Source organism: Electrophorus electricus, chromosome 22 (assembly GCF_041902795.1).
Source record: "Electrophorus electricus isolate QZ-2024a chromosome 22, ASM4190279v1, whole genome shotgun sequence".
NCBI lineage: Eukaryota > Metazoa > Chordata > Actinopteri > Gymnotiformes > Gymnotidae > Electrophorus > Electrophorus electricus.
Window position 1 is genome coordinate 12,588,937 of NC_137518.1, and position 26,064 is coordinate 12,615,000.

A 26,064-nucleotide genomic window follows, 5' to 3' on the forward strand; every position below is an offset into this window, starting at 1 on the left:
ACTGTAGAAATACAGGGACCACCTTTACCCGATGGGACATACCACCACGGAGCACAATTTAAATCTTACTTCATCCAGAAACTCTGCAGTAGGACTGCTTACCACCCACAGGCTTTTAGGAGGGCTAATTGTTATGGATCAGGGCCCATCCTTTGTCGAAAGCTGAGGCTAAGTTAGTGCTGAACAGAGTTAGTTAATTAGATATTTAATGATGTTAATTGGTTAATTAGATGTTAAATGATCCTCTCTGACAATGTTCACATGGCTGATCTGAAAACGTTTTATGGGGCAACTCTTTCTTCTCGGGAAGGAAGTTGTGTAACCATTTACAATGTTAAGATGTTTGTACTTTGAATGGTTAATGGTGCAATGAATCACCCCCACCACTGGGGGGGGGGGGGGGGGGGCACTGACAATCTTAGTACAGTTTAATAGAGTAAAAGAAGAAGAAAGGTTACACATAGAGATCCTCAATCTACAAATCATGTGGGTGTTCTGGCATCAGAAGTTTCTATTTGGGGAAATCTTTTGATTTCACAGCCCAATAAAGACTTCTTTTCAAAGCCTATTCCTGTTCCCCTCTTTGTGTATTTGTGAGTTGATAGTCAGGATGGAAACACAAGTGTTGAAATATCAGGCAGCTGCAAGAGGTTCTTCACCCCGACTCTGATGGGCAGAGTCGTCTACAGAACACTCATCGTCTCTTCTGACCTTTTAAAAGACCGCAAACCTCACAGCCGGTGAGACTCTCAACATTCAGCACAGGCACCATAACGTTTGCACTTGCAAATGCAAAAGTTTGGATGAACTTTGCAAAAGGCTGTGTTTCGTATGCATTGCGTGGTCTTGCATATGTGGTGCATTATTTGCAGGTGTAAACACATACTTTGTGCACTGCACATGTGTAGTGGTTCCATCTGTGCAGAGCTAGGACCCAGAATCTCAATTCTTTGTATACTAATGATCAACACTAGCAGTTTGTTACACCTGCCCACTGAATATTTCATTTTTATAACACTCAAAAAAATGTATCACTGGGTAAAGAATATATGTCGGTGGTTATATTTATTACTATATTTTACACACTCACTTAACTGTGAGTGGCTGAACAATTATTAAGTCTCGTGTGTTGTCACAGCTCATGCATTTCACAAGAATCCTTGTGACGGGTGCGGCGGGTGGAGATGTGCCTGAAAAGTCTGTCTCACACACACACACACACACACACACACACACACACACACTGTTCTGCGTCCTTTCTGGTGTCCTTTCTCAAGGTGAGCTCCCCTGTGCCACCATAATTGAAAATTAGGAATGTACTGCTTCGTAATTAAATGCTAGTCTATGACCCATGGATGAGCCACACTGGCATATTAACGCTCAGTTACGATGTACAGCTTTGGAATGGATTCAGGAAGCTCACACACACACACACACACACACACACGCACACATACACACACACACACACACACACAAACACACGAGGCATGTGTGACATGATGTCGCATACCTTGACAGCCTAATAATTAATGTCTTGCCCAAGTTGTTAAGAAGATGCCTCTGATATTATCGCTGTGTTTCCTCAGTGTATAAGTCAAAGGAATATCTCATTTGTTTTTAACTAATTATTAGATGAAGCCATTGGCGTGGGGGTGGGTGGACGAGTAAATACCTCCATTCTGTTCTAATGCACATTTCTAACTCTAAGTGCTATGTTAAAAATAATTAGAGTTATTACTTTAGGCTTAATGGGGATGAGAGAGAGAGAGAGAGAGAGAGAGAGAGAGAGAAATATCGATAGTGTTTTGTATACATATTGATTATGTTTTGTATATTGTGGATAGTTTGTGTGTGTAGATGTGTGTGTGCGTGTGCGTGAGTGTATGTGTGTGTGTGTGTGTGTGTGTGTGTGTGTGTTTGAAATCCTTACATTGTCTTAATAAAGAGAAGTAGCTATTTATTTATTTTAGTTTTTTTGGTAAAGGAAATTCAGTATGTTACAAATCCATGCTTGGAGTTTCCTGGATACGGCCCAAGTAAAGATCCGATCTAAGACCATGCAACTGCACTTCAGCAGTCCCAGTGAATTTCCCAACTTTCCAGAGAGCGAACCATTCTGACGAAACTTGGCAGGTGGAGGAGCTCCTTGGCGATCCGACGCGGCAACACCACCCGGCGACACAGTTCCACTCTGCATCTTAATCTCCTTCTTAAACCAGAGTGGGACGAACGGGATGGATACAAGTGGAAAGTCCCGGTGGTGTGTGTCATATCTGCTACCAGAGAGAGGGCCGTGCGGAGGATCACTTTACCTCCGGGTTCCTGTTATCGGTGGAGACATCGGGACATGGTACAGAAAACAAGGATGTGGACCCAAGCCGTGCGCACGCAGCAGTTCTGAGATATACGGTACTTCAGATGATTATAACAGCTCCTTAACATGTATGATAGGGGCTCTGTTCTTAAAAACATTTACAAAATTATGTCAGATTTGTATTTAAAAGTGTTAAGGGGACAATATATGAAAAAATATGTTTATAAATCTATAGTTGTGTATATGGAATGGGCGAAAATCATGTAAGAATGTTTTCTTACATATATCTCATGATCGTATGTGATTTCTATGAACTCCAACCACCCTCATCATCCCCCTGGACAAAATATCAAATCCAAATGTGCGCACATTCTCCATGCCATCGGCCCGTATGCAGGAGCACAACCGAGTCAGTCCCGTGTCCGGAGAAGTGAGTCCAAGGTTCGGACTCCAGGTCTTAGTGCCTCTATCCCTCTCTAACCATCCGGAACTGAACCAAACAGTGCTGTCTTCACGCAGGAGCAGAACTGAACCACTCACACACTGAGGATCTGAATCCAGTGGGTCAGAGAGTTTAGTCCCACCACACTTCACTCCACCAACCAGCGTTTTCTGGCTCGGGTGTCCAGGAAGACTGCCAGGTTTGGTGCTCTCAGCCCTCCAGTCTGGATTCCAGAGCCTCCTGTGTCCTGAGACAACAGCAGCCCATTCTGCGATTTTTTCCCTCCCGCGATCGTTAGCAGACAAGGGGGTGAGGTGCCCCCTTACCCGCGTCCTCCCCGGCCCAGGTCTCCCCGTCTTTGGCTAAGGAGCCGCCGTTGCGGCTCATTAGCTACCAAACGTAGCTGCCCCTGTGGCACAGAACACAGAGATGGTAATGAGAACACACCCGTTTGTCGGTGCCCGCATGCGGGGCATGGGCGGGACGCTGGTGTGCTCCCCTGCGCTTCCTGCAAGCCCTGTTCTCTCTACAGCTTCATGCATTTGAACCGCACCTGTTTCAACTTGGCGGATAATGAGAACTCGCAAGGTCCCAGGGATTCACAGTGAGGACCACAGAGGAATAAACTGCAGGTCTCTCGGGTTGCCAGCGATGTGCGTTAGCCCTCCATCTCTCTCCCCTCCCCCATCAATAATACATGCTCGAACACGGTGTTTTTACGTGATTAACTGATCAATGATCTGATCAGAAATGCAGTTCTGCTTCGCCTCTGTGTCAGCAAGTGGGCTTCCCAACGATGCTCTTAAAATTAGATGAATTATTAAATTTGCTCTTAAGAGCTTGATAAATAAATTTTAGAATGAAGCAGACACGTGTTTTGTCATATCTGCTGCAAAATGTCACATCATCATGTGTTTCTTTTTCAAACTCCTACAGCTGCTTAAATTTACTTTTGAGGAAATTCATCTACTTCTGCTTTTAGTTTGGCTTTGGCTTTGACATTTCCAGCCTGATTTGGTCCCGCGGTTCTTTTTGTGCTGATTTTCAGTTCAGTATGTTCAGTTCGGTGCGCTTAGTATCTTCCAGGACTGCCTTGCTCTTCCTCTTACCTCTCACCTTGCACTTTCAAACCGTATCATTTTATTTTAGACCAAAATTATTGAAAAAACGGAAAGATTAGTCCACATCCGTTCCCATGGAGACATGGTGGAGCATGCTGGAATTCAGTTCTTCAGGTAACAGAATCCTTCAGTAGTATTATTTTGTTCTAGGTATGTGACTCAGTATTCAGTACTTTTTTTAACTCTGCTGAACTGCTGAAGTTGATTTGTAGTTCATTTTCCTTTTCATGAAATTAAGTCAAAGTCAAATTTATTTATATAGCACTTTTTACAACAGCCGTAGTCACAATTAAAGTATATATATTTATTTGAGTAGACTTTAAGTTTCTCAACACAACTCTGTCCCTGTGGAGGTTTGTTCCAGCTCTGAAAAAAAACAAAACCTGCTTAAACAAACTAAATCAGGTTTCTGTGAATTTCATTTTGAGTTTGAGTTTGATACTTAAATGAAGTGTAGCAAATTAGCATCGCGGAACTAAACTTGCCAGAAAGACTCCAGGAGAAGAGTTTCTGAACACTAATACACGGTTTGCAAAAAGCCCATATGGAGTGTAATTTCACATTAGCAGTCAATAGAGGGTTCATGGTGTTTAATATAAGTTAATGAGAAAACCCCACTGACTCCGTATAAAGGCTCGGCCCAGAGACGGCCATTTAATTAAAGTTTTCCAATAGCCAGTAGGGCAGACCACATCCTCATTAGTGTCTCCCGTTCATCAATAATTTTCTGATTAAAACACACGGACAGTACTTCTGTCAGCCCGGAGTCCCTGAGCTTGGCGTGCTGGTGGCAGCAGTGAGATTGAACATTAACAGATATCTCCAGCTGTGATGAATGGTGTCCAGTTGTGGCTAAATTAAAAATCGCAGAGGAACTCCAAACGTCCACCGACACTGGAAGGTTAGAAGAACCAAATGTCCTCGGTGATCCATTAATCTAAAAAAAGAAGCTCTTATCTGCATTGGTATAGGAAGGACGGTTCATTGGCGGCGCGAAGCCGTGTGGTGTAGCAGCAGGCCGGCAGGGTCACAATGGGTGAGAGCAGTTCAGTGGACTAACCGCCATTTTATGCCAGTGTTGCAAAATCAAGAGGCCTGAGAATGCAGAAGTACTGGAGAAACTGGCCTGGGGTTGTGAAGATGTGAGACCCTGTTACATTAAACCAACTGAATATCGAGGCCAGTACAGCCAGCACCAGTAGAACCAGCACCAGTACAGTGCTGGTGGAGCCAAGTGTTAGGACTATCTGCACTGTCCTTACACTGGCATCTGCTCCAAAACATCAGCACAACAGTTTACTATCTTCTCTTGTGGGTGTGTGTGTGTGTGTGTGTGTGTGTGTATGTGTTCACATTTCTTACAAGAGTAACAGACACAGATGTTATTGTGTGAGGCTCTGAGCAAGCCTGTATTGCACACCCTTAGATATGAATGACATGAGGATATGTGTGTGTGTGTGTGTGTGTGTGTGTCTGCAATGGTACCTCCCCCCCCACCATCGTTCCACGGTGGTCCCAAGTGACGGGAGGGTTAGACAGATGAGCGGGACAAAGGCCCTGTGAATAGCCAAACAGAAGCGCCGTCGGCCCTCACCCCCGTCGGCAGCTAAAGGACAGGAGGCTGATTAATTAAATTTCCGAAAGCCTCGACATTTGGGAAAGCATCGGAGAACGCAGCACGTCTGTCGCTTGGCCAGCAGCGAAGGTCCGGGAGGCGGGCTGAGAGGGTGCGCATCTCCGCCGATAGCGCGCCTCCACCCACTCTTTAAAGGCCTTTAAAACCAGGACGCGTCCTGAGATTCTACCCCCTCGACCCTGTTCCTTAAACACCCCCCCACCCCACCCCCCCCGCAATCAAAACATCTCTGTAATGGTAGAGTGAGAATGTAGTGCTCATTCTACTCAGGACGCCATCTGTCCCGTACGGACCTGTTTGGAAAGCTTTGCACAGAATGAGATTATGCACCCAAAACATCTGGCAAATTAGTAGCATTATTGTATTTCCTGTTAATTAATTTGTATAGGTGTTGACAAATTACCGTAATGGTGAAAATGTTAACGTTGAGATTGTTTCATGATGAAATTAATCACGCAGCACGCCGCATCTCCAGGGTGTCGGAGCGCGTGAGGATATTACGTCTGCTGCTGTTTGGAATGTGAATGGGACCGGGCCGTCTTACACGGAATTTACGTACGGATATTTCCATTTCCATGGGGTGTTTTCACGTTCGAAATCGAAGCTCCCGTATCTGCCTGGTTCTTCATTCCCAGCAGTGTCCGATCAGCCTCGGGCAGTAGTCCAAGTAACCGTGGTCTCCTGGGAATGTGGGAGCTGGCCTTCAAGCTGATGCAACCGCTTCCCATCACGGTAGACCTCACACTGGCACTGCTCGGCCTTAGACAGGAAACCGCACTGCGCCGAGGAGCGAGGTTAGAGAACGTGTCTGATTCTTCTTTAAGCAAACTGGACACGTTTGGGCTGACAGACAGTCCTTTAGCACAGCAAGGAACAATGAAAAGAAATATTCATCTAGAAAGCTAGTTAGTCTGGAGAGAGGACGATATGTCTCCCACTTCTGCTTTTACGTTTGAGGCCTGTCCTACAGTTACGGGTTTTTAGATGGATTGCTTACAGTTCAGTTGGTTGAATATTTTTACGTAGCTCCTAAATTCTGGGAAAGTGTTCCAGGGAATACTGGCAATGCCAGATCTACAGGTGTTTTTAAATCCAGCACTTTAAAATGCACTTCGCTGTTTGTGTGATATCATGTAATATATTCTTCTGTTGTTTTATTAGTTTACCTTATTACTCTTTCTTGTGAAAGGATTCATCTTGGCTATTTAAAGCACTTTACAATTTATACACTAAAAATCAGTATAGTAGCATCACTAGTAGTACAGTAGTAGTATCACTAGTAGTATAGTAGTATCAGTAGTAGTAAAGTAGTAGTATTATCAATAGTAGTATAGTAGTATTAGTAGTAGTAAAGTAGTAGTATTATCAGTAGTATTATCAGTAGTAGTATCAGTAGTAGTAAAGTAGTAGTAGTTTTATCAGTAGTAGTATAATAGTATCAGTAGTAGTATAATAGTATCAGTAGTAGTTTTACCTTTGTTATTATTGTGGTTATTCGGTGGCCAAACAGAACAGATTGTGTTCTGTCCCATAAAAGTGCTCAAGTATAGTTTTATACATAATAAAATATTCTGCAAAAGTACTGGGCCTGAAATTTTGTCTCATAATTCTCTGGGAGGGAAAACACAGTCTCTATAATCTGCATAGATGTTTTCAAAATGTGTTTTTAATTAGTGGTTCCTCTGCAAGTGCCAGAGTTGCAGCGTGTCTGTTGGGGTTTGATTGACTGCACACTGCCATGTCTCTATGAACTCCTGAACCACACACACGGATTCACATGCAGATGAGGGGAAGTTTGCCAAATCCGTTATCTCCTCATCTCAGGAAGCACCCTGCTGGCACCAGGCTGCGTTTACCATGTAGGTTATCTCAGCACAGAGCAGTGTTTACACGGCCAGGTAACTGATGGCTCTGGTCCTGAGATGTACAGGTTATCCATGCTGAGAGCCTGTTGCCAGCGACAACCTGACCTCAGCACGGCTTCCGAGGGCACCGGTGGCACGGATGGATGTGCGATCCGTGTCATGGCGCCGGGATCGAGCACGTGTGTAGACGTTCACCTTGAGTAATGATGCCGCGTCTCCAAAACGATGCGACCTGCTCCGACATGACAGGGAGTGTTCGGGTCAGCTGACCCCAGACTAGCTCGGCGTCATGGACCACTCTAACGACACTGTGGGGTAGAGGGAGGGGACACGCTCACTAACACGGGACTTCATCAGCGTGGGCAGTGAGCTGACAGTGTCTCACTTTTAACCTACCTAAAAAAGGACAGAGAGACAGAGAGAAAGGGAAAGAACGTGTTATGCCAAATGAGGAACTAGGGTGGTGATCAGAGAGAGAGAGAAAGAGAGGGAGAGAGAGAGAGAGAGGGAGAGGAGAGAGGAAGAGGAGAGAGAGGGGGAGGGAGAGAGGGAGGGAGAGAGAAAGAGAGAAAGAGAGAGATGTGCAATACACAGAAAGACGTGACCACACACCTGTCAAATCGGGCTTCACAGCGAGTGTTTAAGAGACAAGGGGCCACATAGTTCACCATGAACCAGGATGAACATGACAGCAGCGCTCTAAAGAACACGGTTCCTTCTTACTACAGGTTTAGTGTAAGAGCAGTCATGTATGTGTGTGTGTATAGAATCAGCAGTTATTAGCACATTACTGTGATTGCGCCATCACCTGTCTGAAGAGGGCATTAACAGTCTCTCTCTCTCTCTCTCTCTCTCTCTCTCTCTCTCTCTCTCTCTCTCTCTCTCTGAGAGAGGTCGGTAAGTACACGCACCTGCCCGTTCTCTGCGTAATAGTCATTAGGATGCTAGCTGGGTGCTCTCACACTTTGATGTGTAACCGCGCGATTTCACGGTCCACATCGATACTGCAGATCAAATTGCGAGTCGTGCGCAGCCCAGACAGATTAGGAGAGTGAAGTTTGCATCTAATCTACTCTAAAGCGCACCGAGCCTCCATTAAAACAGAGGAAGGCCAAACGCCTCAGGTACCCTGCAAGGGGGGCTTATCTGTCACACATGCCGTTAGCGGCATTCGGGTAACTCACTCTCTCTCTCACTCTCTCTCTCTCTCTCTCTCTCTCTCTCTCTCTCTCTCTCTCTCTCTCCCTCTCTCTCTTTCTCTCTCTCTCACACACACACACACACACGCTCTCTCTCTCTCTCTCTCTCTCTCTCTCTCACACACACACACACTCTCTCTCTCTCACACACACACACACACTCTCTCTCTCTTTCTCTCTCTCTGTCTCCCTCTCTCTCTCTCTCTCCCTCTCTCTCTCTCTCTCTCGCTCTCTCTCTCTCTCTCACACACACACACACTCTCTCTTTCTCTCTCTCTCTCACACACACACACACACTCTCTCTCTCTCTTTCTCTCTGTCTCCCTCTCTCTCTCTCTCTCTCTCTCACACACACACACACGCGCTCTCTCTCTCTCTCTCTCTCACACACACACACACACTCTCTCTCTCTCTCTCTCTCTTTCTCTCTGTCTCCCTCTCTCTCTCCCTCTCTCTCTCTCTCTCTCTCTCTCTCTCACACACACACACACACAGGCTCTCTCTCTCTCTGTCTCTGTCTCTCTCTCTCTCTCTCTCTCTCTCTCTCTCTCTCTGCTGTGAGCCCAGTGTCCACAATGTGGCATGAAGGGAAACAGCGCTTTACCAAACGATCTAGATTTCACATCTCCTTTTGCGTTTATTTTCCATCAGGTTGGTGTTGTTTTTTCATTGCCAGATTTTCATTTGTGGTATTAATTCACACCCAGTAGTCGTGTGGTTTAGGAGGAGCCATTTGATGGAGGCACAGGCCAATCGTAGTACTGGAAGTGTGTTCAGAATATTCAGAATATATTCCTCATAACTCGTATATGGTTAGATTTTACATTTTTAATCTGCCATGAGTGTCCTGATCAGGTCTGAGAACGTGGGGGTCTCTCTGGAGAATGAGGAAGGCTTTTTTTTTTTTTTTTTGAGCTAAATTTTCTTTTCTGTTTTTTTTAATTGTACGTTGGTTGTTTGTTGTGTATCGTAATAGGTTTAATAAACTTCCTCTCTCTCTCTCTCTCTCTTTGTCTCTAAGTTCAATACAGACAAATTCATGTCGTTTCTAAGTGTTAATTATAACAATCAGAGTAACGGTTCATTACTGGCGAGGGTTTGTGCACTTTACGTCTCTTTTGTGGTATTTATATAAATGTTAGCTATTGAATATTTTACCGCACACTATGTTTAGCGCACAGGCGTGGATACACAGTAAACAATGTAACCTTATTAAAACATATTTTTGCACATGAATGTAAAACATATTGCTTTAATATATCTTACTGGTCAGTGTAACATTTAATTAATTTCCTTTATGAATGTTTTTCTGTTTGCCACCGTCTACTCGGCGACGTGAATATCAGATAATGCTAGCAACCACTTTAATTGGCCTTACAGTTGCCATTATCACAGGACACACCAGGACACACAGATCACAGCTAACGAGGAATGCACTCCTGCCCAGATCTGCACCACGACACGTTTGGCTCGCTGCTGCTGGCGTTGTGTTGTTGTTGTTGTTTGTTGTTGACTGCCGTGATGCGCTGGTGTATGTGTTTCAGTCTCAGTGTGTCTGAAATACCCTTTTAGCTCACTAACACGCCACCAGCTGACGTTTAAAGGAACAAGCGTGTGGAGGTAGTTTCATTTACCTCGCCCTTAGATGCACTTTTGGCATTTCTGAGAATTTCGCCCCTTATGATGGGACTAGATTGTGCTTGCAGAAAATCTCCCCCTGCATCTCCTCCCTTCCTGTGTTTTAGGTAACTTTATTTACTCTGGGGTTTTTTTGTTTGTTTGTTATGGCTGTTGCTTTCTGAAAGGAGGATGGAGTGTTGAAGAAGTAATTTCAGAGCTCACTGACACAGAATAGATTACCACTGTCTGTTCACCCTGTGCCACTTGTTTAATTAATCACATGTGTGAGAGAGAGAGAGAGAGAGAGAGAGAGAGAGAGAGAGAGAGAGAGAGAGAGAGAGTGTGTGTGTGTGTGTGTGTGTGTGTGTGCGCGTGTGTGTGCGTGCGTGCGTGCAAATGTGTTTCCCTACTGCATACCATTCTGTTGACATTTAAAAATAATCTAGCCATTTCAGGTAAAATTCCCTGTAGGCAGAGACTTGGTCACACATATCATACAGATACCGCGCCTGCAAACATGCGTATAAAAGGCAACATGGACAGACCATCTTGTTAGGACATCGCCACGCCTCTGTCATGGCCACGGACGGATCAAAGTCGGTAACTTTACAGTGACACTTTTCTGGAGTGTATGGAAGAGCAGGAGGTAAGAAAATTTGAGTTAAGAGGTCTCGTGAGTCACTGCTAGTGTGTGGTGGGGGAGAGGGTTAGTACATCCTGACTGTGAGCTGTGGGGTTAGTACATCTTGACTATGAGCGGTGGGGTTAGTACATCCTGAATGTGTGCTGTGAGGTTAGTACATCCTGACTGAGCTGTGGGGTTAGTACATTCTGACTGTGAGCTGTGGGGTTAATACATCCTGACTGAGCTGTGGGGTTAGTACATTCTGACTGTGAGCTGTGGGGTCAGTACATCCTGACTGTGTGCTGTGGGGTTAGTACATCCTGACTGTGTGCTGTGAGGTTAGTACATCCTGACTGAGCTGTGGGGTTAGTACATTCTGACTGTGAGCTGTGGGGTCAGTACATCCTGACTGTGTGCTGTGGGGTTAGTACATCCTGACTGAGCTGTGGGGTTAGTACATTCTGACTGTGAGCTGTGGGGTCAGTACATCCTGACTGTGAGCTGTGGGGTCAGTACATCCTGAATGTGAGCTGTGGGGTTAGTACATCCTGACTGTGAGCTGTGGGGTTAGTACATCGTGACATTTTGTGTACGATAATCGTGTTTTTGAGGTGCTTTTTCTTCTACTTTCCTGCAGCTTCCCAGTCCCAAAGCCAGCAAGATCAGCAGCACTTCTTAAAATTCTTCTCCGTGTGCCACCCTGTTTAAAGTTCTTCTGAGCTCCGTGTGCCATCCTGTTTAAATTCTTCTCCGTGTGCCACCCTATATAAAGTTCTTCTGAGCGCCGTGTGCCATCCTGTTTAAAGTTCTTCTGAGCTCCGTGTGCCATCCTGTTTAACGTGTCAGCTTGCACCATAACGCTGCCAATGGAAAATCTCATTTTAATTCCATAGAACAAATGGAGGATTTATCTTTATTAAAAATCGCCCTCGCACAACAGCACAGTCAGACCCCTTCAGGATATAGACCATCAGGGAGCTCAACACCAGGAACCATTCCTCATACCTAAAGCCTTCACAGAACACTAGGCTTGCTGGGTATCACACACCCTCCATATTTATGTTGATTATGAACACAGAGACCAATCTGAGGTCAGAGGTCATGACCCCACAGGCTTCATATGACCTTATGCTGTGTGGACACATAATGAGCATAATGTGAAGAGTGAGTGTCTGCTAACATAAACGGATGCTATCGAGATTTTAATGAGCATCGCTGGGCTCCGGGGCGGTCGACAGCACTCTCCCAGTGAGCCCATTTCACCTCGGCCAGTACCGGTATCTAGAGTAGCTTAATATGGGCTCAGTCCACTGGGAGCAGCCATACTACGGCTTATTAAGAAAGTACATACAGTAGTGAGAATAATGGGTGTGCTTGTGTTTGTATGCGTGCATGCATGCGCACGATTTGTGTGTGTGTGTGTGTGTGTGTGTGTGTGTGTGTGTGTGTGTGTGTGTGCGAAGGAGAGAAAACAGACCCAAGAGGACATGAGAATGGGAGCATGTTCTGCTTATCTGCAGTGTAGCGTGCAGCAAAGGAAAACAGACACAAAGGCTGGAAAAACATCACAGACGTTATTAAATATGGAAAAGGAAGCGTTCTTCCGTGCACTACAGCAACGTACATGACTCGCCAGGAGGAAGGAGGATGCGTGAGACACATGCTTTTACAAAACCTCTCCCAAAGATTGCCGCGGGAGAGAAACGTAGCTGCAGAACTTAGCAGCTGCAGTGAGGCTGCTGTGAACAGGAGGAGACAGGGATGCAGTGTCATGCCACACACAGGTAGCTTGGGTCAGGAGAACTCTGAGGTGGAAGTTAGCCAGGAACTGAGAACTGGAGCTGGAGCGACCTTGGTGTCAGTGACCTCTGGAATGCCGTGGGTCACTGAGCGTGCTCAGAAATTAAAGTGCTTCAGCGACAGAGAGGCTGAACAAAGTGAGACTACGAGTCGTCCATTTAAATGACCAAACAGCCTGGTCAAAGAGAAAGAACCGACAACAACTATGACCACGAGGACGCAATCCAAAGGAGGGGCTGCCCGACTGATCTCAGAGCCAGACCTCGTGAACCGAGGAGCCTGTTCGTGGGACACACTGCACGCCGTTACCTCACGAGGGGACCGTGTCGCCGTCCCATTGCCCATTTAAATTACACGGCTGGGGTTGAAGTTTGAATAAATATAATTCCAATAACTTGAGGCTTTTAAATTTGTCTAATCACTTTTTTTAACTTCATGTTGCTAAACGTTGGTGTAGGAATCACAGCAAACCGCCCACTCCAATTACCTCGGTTAAAAACTACATGCCACTTCATTGGGGTTATATGGGGTCACGTGGTTCAGTCCAACCTTCTAACGGTCCAGATCTAACCCCAACTAAAGCGCCACTCGTCCTGTTATTTCTGCTGCCTGTGTGCTGTTTGCTCTCGGGTGCTTTATCAGGTTAGAGTCTGGCCAGATGGTACCTGCATGGTTTTTTAAAACGTGTGAAGAGAATCTGCAGAACTCCTGTGGATGTGTTGTTATTCTGTGGTGGTATGAGGGGATAGTATGACACACACACACGTGTGTGTGCGTGTGTGTGTGTGTGTGTATGTGTGTGCGTGCGTGTGCGTGTGTGTGTGTGTGTGTGTGTGTGTGTACATAAATAAAGTAAACAAACCAGGTCTGTGTAGACTCAACTGTGTCTAGGTCGCTGGGTCTGTCTGAAATACATTCCTGTTCTCAAAGCTAAAATAACCTTCTAGTTTGCTATAGGCTATATGTGTGTGCGTGTGTGTGTGTGTGTGTGTGTGTGTGTGTGTGTGTGTGTGGGTGTGTGTGTGTGTGTGTGTGTGTGTGTGTTTGCATGCTCTGCAGTTAAGAATGTTCTGTGGAGGTAGGGCATGTGGATGTAAACTATAATAGTCGTGTGTTTCCTTGACTGTGTTTTCCATGTGAGCACCTGTGAATATCTGGTGTTGCTTGGCTGGTGTTAGCCCACAAGGGTGTCTGCGCTGTACGGATCTTATCTGTCCTGTGTGGAAGACTCGGGAGATTCTGGACGAGACCAAACCCTCTCATGCCCCACTGCTGTATCAGTGCATGTCTGTTCTCAGTAGGAGTAAAAACATCCCTCTGCTTACGTTGAGTGTAGACCAGATAAAGCCCTAAAACAGATTTGAAATTTGGATTTCACTGAAACCTCAGATCTGCTCTTTTGATACCATCGAAGGCCTGCTGAAGGTCCCTGCAGTGGTCTCCGAGGCAGGGGAGGATTATATTTAGCTCTGAGCTGACATTTCTCCTCACCCAATCCAGTGTCTCTGTTTTTGTTGCTCTGCCTCTCTGGCTTTGACTCGGGCCGGGCGCGGGACTGGGCGCGGGACTGGGCGCGGGACCGCCTCGATGAGCCTAGTGCTTCTTCTCAGTGCTAGCCTTGGGCGCTCGCAGCCGCTGCGTCGTGGGTGCGCGAGCTGACGGATGTGCGTGCGGGCGTGCATGGGGCCGCCCGGGCGCCCCCTGCTGCAGCACGTGCCAGTGGCTTGTCGGAGGGTGAGGAGACGGACCCCCCTACCTCACCCAAGCAGCACTGGAGGGTGAGCAGGAGTGAGGCCTCCTGACGGTGAGTGAGAGAGTGCTCACCTCATGTGTGTGTGTGTGTGTGTGTGTGTGTGTGTGTGTGTGTGTGTGTGTGTGTGTGTGTGTGACAGAGAGAGAGAGAAAGAAAGAGAGAGATTGTGGGTAATTTTATTCCATGTCAGGTTTTCCCTGCATAGATATTTATGTTAGGAATGATAATATTTTCCAGGTTCCCACAAGACGAACAAAGCATTGTTTTTTTAAGTAAATCTGTTCTTTTGGGCTGCTGAGGTTGAGGTTACGGTTCCAGTCATCGATAAGATTAGGCTCAGGGTTGCCAAGCTGTAGCTCGGTGAAAAACACAGGTCTCCACAAACCTTGCACATGTCTGCTATGACCAGTTCAGGGCGAGAAGACAACACATATCCACTACCAACCGAATTTGAAATGGCCAAATATCATGGCAGATACAGCCCTGAATGTATTATGCATGCTGTACGTGACGCAAATTCGAGATGTCGAGTTTCAGACCAGACGGTGGAGAACTGAGGTCCAAAACAAAGAGCCTGTAAAATATTCCATATAATCTGTGAGTCATGTACTCTCAAACAGAAAGCCTTATTTATATTTACAATAACCTCCACCTCTTAGTGTAACTTAGCCCATAACTTTCCGTTATGGAGTTAGCCTAGATTTCTCGGCACAAGCTGGGTTTGTTTCAGGGCTGTGTGAAATATGGGGGGAATTATTCACGGTTCAGCAGGGAACGGTGTGTGCAGAGCACTCCCTCGTGATTCTTTATGTCCTAAAAGCCATCGTTTGACTGCGTTGGAGTTTGTAGGGAGCAGCTTCGTGCAGAGCTGTGCTCAGCCCACCTCACTGGTATTTTAATCAGGGCGTGCGGTCTAATGCCCGCCAATGTAACTCATACATGCCTTGGGACAGGTGGTCCCTGTCCGCTTTGACGGTGTGTGCTGATCTGAACTGGAGCTCCTTACCTCTCTTTAACTCAGAAAGGCCTTCTAAAAACCATGCCACGCAGGCATCGGACATTGGGAGGTTCAGCAGCTGTTCTGTACACACTGAGGGTCATTGTGTGCAAAATGTTTCGTTTCACGGGCGTTGGAAAAGCAAAGCAACTTACCCAGTTGCTTAGGAGCACACATACAAGCAAGCCAGAAAATGTTAGCTTTCGGCTGTGCTGTTTACAAACAATGCTAGCATAAACACATTTTAAAAAGGCCAAAGATTGCTCATACCCTGTGGTGGCATCACCTTTTGTGACATCAGCACAGTGGCATCACCTTTTGTGACATCAGCACGGTGGCATCACCTTTTGTGACATCAGCACAGTGGCATCACCTTTTGTGACATCAGCACAGTGGCATCACCTTTTGTGACATCAGCACGGTGATGTCACCTCAGCCTTCTCCTTGCACACATCAAGCCTCTTCTTCCACTTCAAAGTAAGTGGAGTGACTCTTCTGAAAGTTACAACTTTAAAGTGTTTCTTTTGTTTAAAATGTGATGAGAACCTTCACCAGGTTCTCTGCTGCAGTGCCACTGCATTTCTCAGGGTGTGCTGTTTCCAGGCCTGCATTTGGTAACGCTGATAAATGAAGAAAGAAGAAAATTAAATCACATCTGATCCCAGGACAGTCATCATTTCTCTTCTTGTCCACAAAATATTTTTGGTTGTTTGTTTTGTTTGTTAGAGGTTAGAGTTTCTGGTAAACACCAACCCCCTTGACATATCGGAATAATAAGGTCTGGCTGGAAGGCTATCTACTGTTCCCAGCCGCGGATAAGAACGGGAATAAAAACGCATCTCTTCCTTTTCTTGGAACAGCGACGGCGTCCGCTGTGAGCTTCCCCGGATTTCACTTATTGTTAGATTTATTTAAACACTCGTAAACGGTGCCTCACAGAATAATTGAGCCAATTAAAATGAATATTGAAAAATGTACCAGTTAAGGAGGAAGGAGTTTCTAACTAACTAACTGGTTGGAAAGAGAGAGGCCATAAGTTTGAAAACTGTACCATACCTTTCCTCTGGTGTCTAAATAAATCAGTCAGTTATACAAATGCAAAATAAGCATTTGATTTTCTTTTTAATGCCTGCTGTGTTGTAATTAAGAGTTGTTTGACTGAAAGCTCACCACTAATTTCTCCAGCACGTTATGATTCCTGGGTTTTACGGTGGTATGTCGCCACATAATGGCTGCAAGGGGGCGGTTGTCACACACTGCGTTGATTAAGGCTTAGCCAATACACACCCCAGCCACTGTTCCCAGTATAATGGTCTGGGAGCTGTGGTTGAGGTTACGGTGTCTCAGTGGTCAGAAACCTTGGTTACGACCCACTGGTTTATGAGTTTGGACACTAGCTGATGGTTTCTGCATCTGAACAGTTGAGGAAGGTGCTCGGCACCTGCCATCGGTGTGACAACACTCTAGCAAAATGTTCAAGTCTGCTTGTCATGTGTTCTTGCTGACCTGAGCTCAGATTTGTCATTTTTACTGTAATGGCTAAGATTACTGGGTCAAGTGGTAAAACTGATGCTGGATCAGAATAAAAAATCCACTGACGTCTCGGGATCTTGGACCATTACTGTCTTTTCTGTAGAAGATATATAACATTACCTGTGTGTGCATCTCATTGGTGAGAACACACAGCTCAGCCAAACTGTCATGAAAGACTTGTGTGCAATCTGCTGTCAGAGACGGAACCGAAAGTACTCTGGACTTGCAGACATACCGAGTGTGAGACCTTTTGACTAATGCACAATTAAATGAGAAGTGAGATATACAAAATACACGTAATACACAGTTACTACGTTTATTTATGTGTTTATCTCATCTATGGCACCTAGCCCTCTGTGTAATGTTTATCTGCATAGAAGGGTATTCCTCAAAACAAACTTACTCAATAACCCCGACTTATTTCAACAAATCTGATTCATTTTCATCTGTTTCATTCATATGAAGGAAGCCGATCTTGAGCGCTGCTCAGTTACCATGGCAACATGTGCTCGCGGCAGGCTGGTTTTGAAGTTTCGGCTCAGTGGACATGGCTTCATACCTTCCTCCTCCACCAATCACGAGTGTCGTTCCACAACAGTCTACCAATCATGAGTGTTGTTCCACCACAGTCCAGTCCAACAGACTTCTGCATACCTACAGTATCATGTTTATGATTAGGTCTGTTAAAATACATGCAGGCTAATGAACTTTGACATTAAACATGTACTTTAAAAATAGACAATAGGCTACAGGCAGTAAGTTAATATTCGGCATACAAATTTGGTTTCACATATTTAAATAAATGATTAACAAAATGGACAACCAACTTTCCAACCTTGAACGTTGTGTAGTCTGTGTGTAGGAGTTACATTATAACCCTGAACATTGTGTAGTCTGTGTATAGGAGTTACACTTTAACCCTGAACCTTTTGTAGTCTGTGTGTAGGAGTTACACTATAACCCTGAACGTTGTGTAGTCTGTGTGTAGGAGTTACACTATAACCCTGAACCTTTTGTAGTCTGTGTGTAGGAGTTACACTATAACCCTGAACGTTGTGTAGTCTGTGTGTAGGAGTTAAACTATAACCCTGAACGTTGTGTAGTCTGTGTGTAGGAGTTGCACTATAACCCTGAAACTTGTGTAGTCTGTGTGTAGGAGTTAAACTATAACCCTGAACGTTGTGTAGTCTGTGTGTAGGAGTAACACTTCAACCCTGAACCTTGTGTAGTCTGTGTGTAGGAGTTACTCTATAACCGTGAATGTTGTGTAGTCTGTGTGTAGGAGTTACACTATAACCGTGATCGTTGTGTAGTCTGTGAGTAGGAGTTACACTATAACCCTGAACATTGTGTAGTCTGTGAGTAGGAGTTACACTATAACTCTGAACATTGTGTAGTCTGTGTGTAGTTACTCTCTGAACCCAGCTGGCAATACTGGGTGCAGTACTGGTGCAGTACTGGTGCAGTACTGGGTGCACAGTGCTTTGCTGGTTTTCCTTTGAGCTGTGATTACTTTTACGGGCCAACAACATGTTCTTGCTGTCAGTGAGGGAGGGCTGATAACTTGTTTGTCTTTTTAAATTGTATAGCGGTTCAGTGAATGTCTGTTATTCCTTTAGATTGATCCGTAGTCTGGGTTGAGTCAAAGAACAGCTTTCATTTCACCCGGTGTTTTAAGCGCAATTGGTGCCATAGACTACACTTATAACAGCTCTGTCAGGGCCTGCTGAGGCAATACCATAATAGTCCTCATGTGAATTCCCAATCATTTCGGAGCAGAAACGCAGCCTATAAGTATGCTTGTGGGTATACTGTGGTATTAATCCATCAGTTCACAAGGCTGTGTGTGTGCGTTGTGTGTGTGTGTGTGTGTGTGTGTGTGTGTTGTGTTATCTTTTTTCCCTAACGCCAGCGCTATTCCTGTTCAATAGGCTTAGATTATATGAAGACTGAAGAGCACATCCCTTTCAGCATTTTAGATAGAGCAGCCTGGCTCAGAGCATGACTCAGCAATAATTTTAGCACACTCACTCACACACACACACACACGCACACATTCTGGCTTCAAGCTCCTCCACAGAAACCTACTCCACTGCAGAAGACCTTGTGCTTATTGCCAGCTACGCCAACTCCCCGTGCGTGATCCGGTTGCTTCGTGCACGTATTTCTCGCTGAGCGTAGTAACAGTAGTAGTGAGCATCTCATGAGTCTGAGTGCACGAGACCCACGCATGCTCCTGATTTCAGCAACATTCCACTCAGAGCTGATGAGGACGGCTAACGCACGCGGAGCGACACAACAGATGGGCTAGGCCTCTAACGGAACACCTACAGAGTATTTCTCGTAAATAAATGTCACTGATGTGGGTGGTGTGTGTTTGCGTCAGTTCAATGGACACTTGCTTGTTGAAGTATTTAAGTTGTTATTTTGAGAAGCAATTATTTTCCCCAGTTTTGCGACGTAGTCACAGAGTCGAGGGAGTAGTCACCCTGGAGAGGACACAGCACTTCTCTGTTACGAATTTATGAGGTATTTGAATAAAGTTGAGGTTTCTTACGTGTTTAGATTGTCTCCTTTCTTCTCCCATAGGGAGGTTCTAGTGAATTCTCTTTTGAGTGGCATTCATTACCTTGTTGGCGCTGGAAACCTTTGCAGAATCGAACTGTACCTGTATCTTGTCCGTGGAGCACTCGGATCCTGGAGTGCAGTGGCAGGGAAAGATCACTCAAGCTGTTTCATGTTTCCCAACACAGAACAAAAGTGACTTAATTAACTGATTCTTGAATTGCTTTTGCATAAATTCTGCGATAATCAAAGTTTTGCTCTTATGACAGTGTGATATAATCAAGGTATATGCTGTGGTGTCTGTTGAAATGTATGGCATTCAAAATCTTCATAATTTTAGGAGTCATTTTTCATTCTTGGTATCTGTTGTTGTTGTTTATTTGTTTGTTTGTAACTGAGCAGACAAACTCTTCACACAGGAGCTCAAGTCTAATGATTGAGGGGAGAAGATCAGTAGTGATACGACTTCCTGTTCCTTCTGGCAAAATTTCAAAATTTGTTTTGTTTCAAAGTTGTTCTTGATCCCGTGTTAAAAATAATAGTAATACTGACATGTGTTGCAGCTCTGCGTTAGGAGTTATTGAATCCCCCTTTTTGACTGCACAACCCTATAGAATATCATTACCTCTTTTTGTGCTTTTAATTGGCTGTTAAACTAACCCAGAATAGCCGAGGGCCATGGTGGGTGTTCAAATTCTGTCTCAGCACAAAAAACGACTCTGACCTGATCAAGTAAGACTTCTCCGGCAAAGTTTAATGAGCTGAATCAGGTACACTGGCATGGAGCTGATGCACGACCTTTGACCCGTGCATAGATGCGAGCAGAGTAAGAAGAAAGCAAGCAGGCACTGGTTTCTTCGATCGTAATCACCACGGGTGAACTGGCCGCGCTGGTCGTGTCCAGACGCCATCTCACTCTGTCCCGGTCATGCCTAGCTTGCTTCAACACGCCTCACGGTAGGATAGAATAGTCTTTCTTTAAACTGAGAGGTTTGTTGCTATGCTTGTCATATCAGCAGAAAAAAAGAAAAAAAAAAACTACATGAGGTGAGGTGGAGAGAGCCTAACGTGAGATTTCAGGGGGAACTTTTTGCACCTGAATTATGTTGCTGTTGCCAACATACCTATACATTAAAGACGAGAAATCTGCAAAAAGCTGCAGGCTCCGTATGCTGTAAGGCTGGAGAGTTACAGAGTGTGATGAGAGACACAGGGGCGTCTGCCTCTCAAATCTGAGTTTCTGTCAGTTTGTAAAACCCTTGTTTACCGAGTGGGAGACACAGAGGACGACAGTGAGGAGGTGCCGGCCTCCTGGCAGACGGGGTGCAGGGTGTGAATGAGTTCAGGGCCACCGGCAGCGTTTGGTGGTGGTGTGTAGAGGATTCTCGTTTGCCACCAGTTGCCAATCCTCACGCCTTCCTCTCAGCCCGGAGAGAGGATCACGATCCACCTGACCCACACACACACACACACACACATACACGACATGTAGAAGCATGCATACGGAACACACACATAAAGTCATGGGTGCTAATCCATGCTACCTTTCAGAAGACAAACACATGATATACATGCAACAACAAGCACACTGTTTACACCTAAAATTCCATCTCAGTGATTCCTACTGTAACATGTAAACTGCTCTGTGCACAGCTGTGCTCAGATCCCGAAGGACACGTCACACTTGCCAAGCCGCCTTGTCTTGGAGTCAGAGAGCAGAACCAAGAGCCAAGGCCATGTGGGAGATGAACCCAGATTCTGTGTCAAGCGCAGGACGCGTTTAGCAAACAAGCCTTGTTCCGTAAGCCTGCCCACGCTGCAGCAGTAATGGTAATGACGAGGTAACCACACAGAGCCTGGGACAACACAGGGATTAACATCCCGCCCCTCCGCAGGGCGCCTACCGCTCAACTCACTCATCGCTGGGCTGAAGCTGAAGTGCAGTGATGTGAGAGGAACTCTGGGAGCTCTCAGGTGTTTCTTCATTTAGTAGCACACCTGGATGGACTGGCTATGCAGTTAGCAGTGTCAGTGGAGATCTGAATGAATCGGTGTAGTGTACTGGGTACCCACGCTGCCTTCCAAACTGGGATGTGGTCAAATATGTAAATAAACCTTAAACCTGAGGTGTGGGCAAATATGTAAATGAACCATAGACATGAGGTGTGGTCAAATATGTATGTAAATGAACCTTAGAACTGAAGTATGGTAAAATATGTAAATGAACCGTAGTCCTGAAGTGTGGTCAAATATGTAAATTAACCTTAGAATTGAGGCGTGGTCTTATATGGAAATGAACCGTAGACTATAGGTGTGGTTGAATATGTAAATGAAACATAGACCAGGGGTCTTCCCCAGGTTGTGTCTCGGGATTCTCCTGGATCCGTTCTGCCTTTCATTTTCCTAATCGTGGTTATCAGAGGTTAAGTGCATCCCAAGTGTCTGCATTTTTGTTTGTTTGTTTTTTTCATTGTGGTTTATAGCGTATAAGAGTCCCAAAGTGATCACTGGGCACAATAGCAGCCCCTCGGGGTGGGCAGTTAGCCTTTATGGTGGGCATTTTATGCATAGCCATTAATGAAACAGGACTTCTGAATGTGATTTGTTTGAATCGCCTGGACCCAGTGAGAGTTGGGGTTGCCAAACTCCTAAACTGATTTTTTCCAAAAAGAGTACAGGACAACAAGCGACAAACGATGCATGTCCGTGATAGCATCACTGTCCCTGCAGGTCAAGACGACCCTTTTCCCTGTTTTCTGTCTCCTTCTGCCCGCGGCCCACCCTGAACGCCGTGCCCTGTCCACCTCCTGTGCTGCTGTAAATGTAGGCTGGCCGGCTGGAGGCTGGGCGTCTGTCGAGTGAAGATAAAGTGAGTTTTTGTAGGGCTCAGGAAAGGCGGCTGGCTAATCGAAGGTCTGTCTGTGGCAGTCCCGATGTCTGGAGCAGCTTGATGTTTTATAATTGTGTGAGAGGGACAATTCCATGGGCACTGGCATTAGTAAGAAGGCCTGGAAACAGACTGGCCTTCTGCCACTCCAAGTCTCTCCCTGATTCTCCCTGCTTTTCCAAGTCTCTCCCTGATTCTCCCTGCCTCTCCAAGCCTTAGACCCTGCCACGCCAAGTCTCTCCAAGCCTCTCCCTGCCACTCCAAGCCTCTCCAAGCCTCTCTCTGATTCTTCCTGCCTGTCCAAGCCTCCCCCTGCCTCTCCAAGCTTTACCCTGCTTATCCAAGCCCCTCCCTCTCTCTCCAAGCCCCTCCTCTCTCTCGCCAAGCCCCTCCTCTCTCTCCAAGCCGAGCTCTTGTTCTGCTCCTTCTATCTCTCTGTTAGATGTGTAATATATGTTTCTGTGTTTCTGCTACTGTTAACACCACAGTTTCCCTCAGGATCAGTAAAGGTCTGTCTGTCTGTCTATCTGCTCTGTCTCCTCTCAAGTCTCTCCTACTCTCTCCTCTCCTCACCTCGGTCTCTCCTCTCGGTCTCTCTTCCACCTCCTCTTTTCTCCATCTTCCTTATCTTTTCCTCTCACAATGGTATCAGGAAGACCCTGTGGGCCAAACTTCTCTCTCTCTCTCTCTCTCTCTCTCTCTCTCCCCCCTTTTCTATGACTCCTCATCCCTTCTGCTTCACCCTTTATCTCCCTGCCACTCTTCCGGACTCATCCATTCTTATTTCAGCTTTTTTATCCTTCCTGTGTCTTTTCTCCCCATTATGTCATGGGGGGGTCCTCTCTGCCGCAGTGCGTGTCCCAAAACCCTGCTTGTCCTGTGCCATGTGTGTGTGTGTGTGTGTGTGTGTGTGTGTGTGTGTGTGTGTGTGTGTGTGTGTGTGTGTGTGTTTGTTTCTGTAGGTGTTCTGTACGTGTGCATTTTGGTCAGTCAGCGTGTGTGTAGGTGGCCATGTGTAATTGTGACATCTGTTTCCCAGCTTCCTGCATTGACACATACACACACATTGTATACGAGCACCATACCCTTCCTCAGGCCTGTAGAACTCTTCCTCACCCCTCTTCATCGCCAACCTGCAGAGGAGCCAAACATCATGCCACTTAAGTTAATCAACACACTTCGAGAGCATTTTGCAGGGCGCTGTAGGAGAGTCTGAGATGTTCACGTTAGAGTCCTTTTCACGAAGGCCACATTAACGACGTTAATCTGGTAGAGATGGAGCCACATTCACAGCTGGGATCCGCTTTCAGGATCTTATTACAAGCCAGTCCGGAGCTACGGATGTACAGGGCATGTTCTCCAGGGTTAGCTGTGAGGCCGCTGGCACAGAGAGTTTGCTGAACATGTGTAGAGCGTGGTTTTCTGGGGCTGGTACGAGAAGCAACATAACAGCCCTCGCATCGAGTTTCCCAACAGAAGGATGTAAGTGTGTTGCTTTTGTCCTGGTTGGGGGAGGGCCTCACAGGCGGGACTTGGGGGCGGGACTCGGAGGCAGGGATTGTGGACCAACCCCGTGCTGAAGGACTGATAGGGCAGGTTGAGAAGGCATGGAGGAACACACTGCAATGGGGCGGGTCCATCATTAAGACTGATTAGTGCGTAAGGTTAAGGGTGTGTGTGTGTGTGTGTGTGTGTCCAAACCTGACTGAAAGATCCAACCCAGCAGGTATAGCATGTCTCTGAAGAATGGAGTGGGTTTTCTCCTTTGTCAGGGTACAGTTGAGTCTGTGTAGGTGCCAGCACACCAGAAGGCAAACACTGCCCCCTTACCCCCCAAACTTTCCCACCCCTCTACTGGTATTTAGTGATATAAATCTTTCTCCTGTTCTCTTTATATAAACCATCTGTCCCTGCCATAAACCTCAAACTTGTGAGATTCTTCAGCAAACAGGACTTTTTACATTCGCCTACTGTGAAATGTTTGTGTCTTCCGAGCGTTTTCATTTATTTACTTCCTGAGAAGCGATCTAGACACAGCTGCCGCTCATGCGACAATGCTACGTAGCATTGTGTTCGCCGTAGCTGACGGGAGTCCCTCTGGTGTGGTCATGCTGTTTTGCCTGACTGTGGTTTGGATATCTGACTGTGGTTTGGATACGATTGCTCCATTTTGATGAAGTGTTTGGAGGGTTTCATGCTCTCCCGCCACACAAACTTCGTTTGGCTTGGATTTAACGCTGAGCAAACTCCTCTGTGCTTTAATTTGTACTGTTTGACCTCTAACCCTTAATTGTGTTGCCATTTCTCTGACAATACGACTTAATCTAAGACGTTCTGCTGAAAACCTGCAGCACACACATACTTATGTGAACTTCTGAAAATAAAAATGTCTGAAAATAAAAATGTGCTTAAATATAAAAATTAATGCAAATCTGACCTTTTGTACAAAGGAATCTTGCATATGTGCTTCATATATATTGTATATTATAGTACACACACACACACACACACACATACACACATACATATATATATATATATATATATATATATATATATATATATATATATATATATAAAGGAACATTTTACTGCTTTAGTTAGTGCAAAGTTGAATATTGTGGAATATTGTTTGTGGAATATTGTGTATTATTGTGAAACATTGCCGTGAGCCTGAGTTGTAGAAGACTTTCCAGCAGTTTCTGATGACAGGAAGGTTAGATTAATTTGTGCCTCCATCAGTGACAGTATCTGGCAGTCTGACACTGTACATTTTGCTGTTCAGGCCAGATAGACTAGGACAATCATCTCTCTCTGAAACTTCCCCTGCCTGTCACTGATACGAACATCCCTGGATCGGGGCGTCACAGATTTACGTGCGTCTCCCCTGTGCGTCACTGATATGTCTCTGGCCGTCCAACATCGTTTGCTGATGTGTACCAGCATGAAAATGTGCACGAGGTTTCTGGTGAAATTGCTTTGGCCCAGTGCTGTTTCTCTAAGTGCTTTAGAATTGTGAGTGGACTCGTGACAACATCTCAGCCAGATTTTGAGCTAACGTCTACGCTGAAATGAGTTCTAATGTCGAGAGTGACGTTACTCGTGTTTGCAACTCTGATATTTGTACATCACTGGTTTGTGTGTGTCACTGACACAATTCACGGACCTTCGTGTGTGTGTGTGTGTGTGTGTGTGTGTGTGTCTGCAGAGGGGGGCACGTGCGAGGTGATCGCGGCTCACCGCTGCTGTAATAAGAACCGTATCGAGGAGCGTTCGCAGACAGTCAAGTGCTCGTGTCTGCCAGGAAAAGTGGCCGGGACAACACGCAACAAGCCCTCCTGCGTGGACGGTAAGAACTCCGACATCACTTCCTTTCACGGGAGTGCGGGAGAGTTGAGCTCAATCCCGCAGGTTGTAGGTCAACCATGCATCAAGCTAACCCAATACATTCCTCTAAGCTATGTGTTGCATTTTTTGAAGGGTTGATATTGGTGAACCAACCAACTTTTAAAGTTTCCTTTCCTTTTCAAAATGTCTTTGTTTTTTGTTCACACTGGTGGTACATAAATCACCGTGATTTAATCATAACCATTTTATCTTTCTAAGCTCTAACCGAGAGCTGTGCTCCATCCCAACTCCCTCACCCAGCAGGAATCCTACAGGAAATACAGGATAGTACCTGGATGTCTGAACAGGGCCAGAAC

At 45.7% G+C, this 26,064-nt stretch overlaps 1 protein-coding gene across 3 annotated transcripts in view; it reads left to right on the forward strand.

The window, feature by feature from the left end:
• LOC113580750 (chemokine-like protein TAFA-1) overlaps positions 1–26,064 on the forward strand; it is a 140,192-nt gene that overhangs the window by 89,764 nt on the left and 24,364 nt on the right. For all 3 annotated transcript variants that reach the window (XM_027015483.3, XM_027015484.3, XM_027015481.3), the window contains exon 3: positions 25,569–25,709. In XM_027015483.3, coding sequence (XP_026871284.3) covers positions 25,569–25,709 — 141 coding nt within the window. The remainder of the gene's footprint in view (positions 1–25,568; positions 25,710–26,064) is intronic.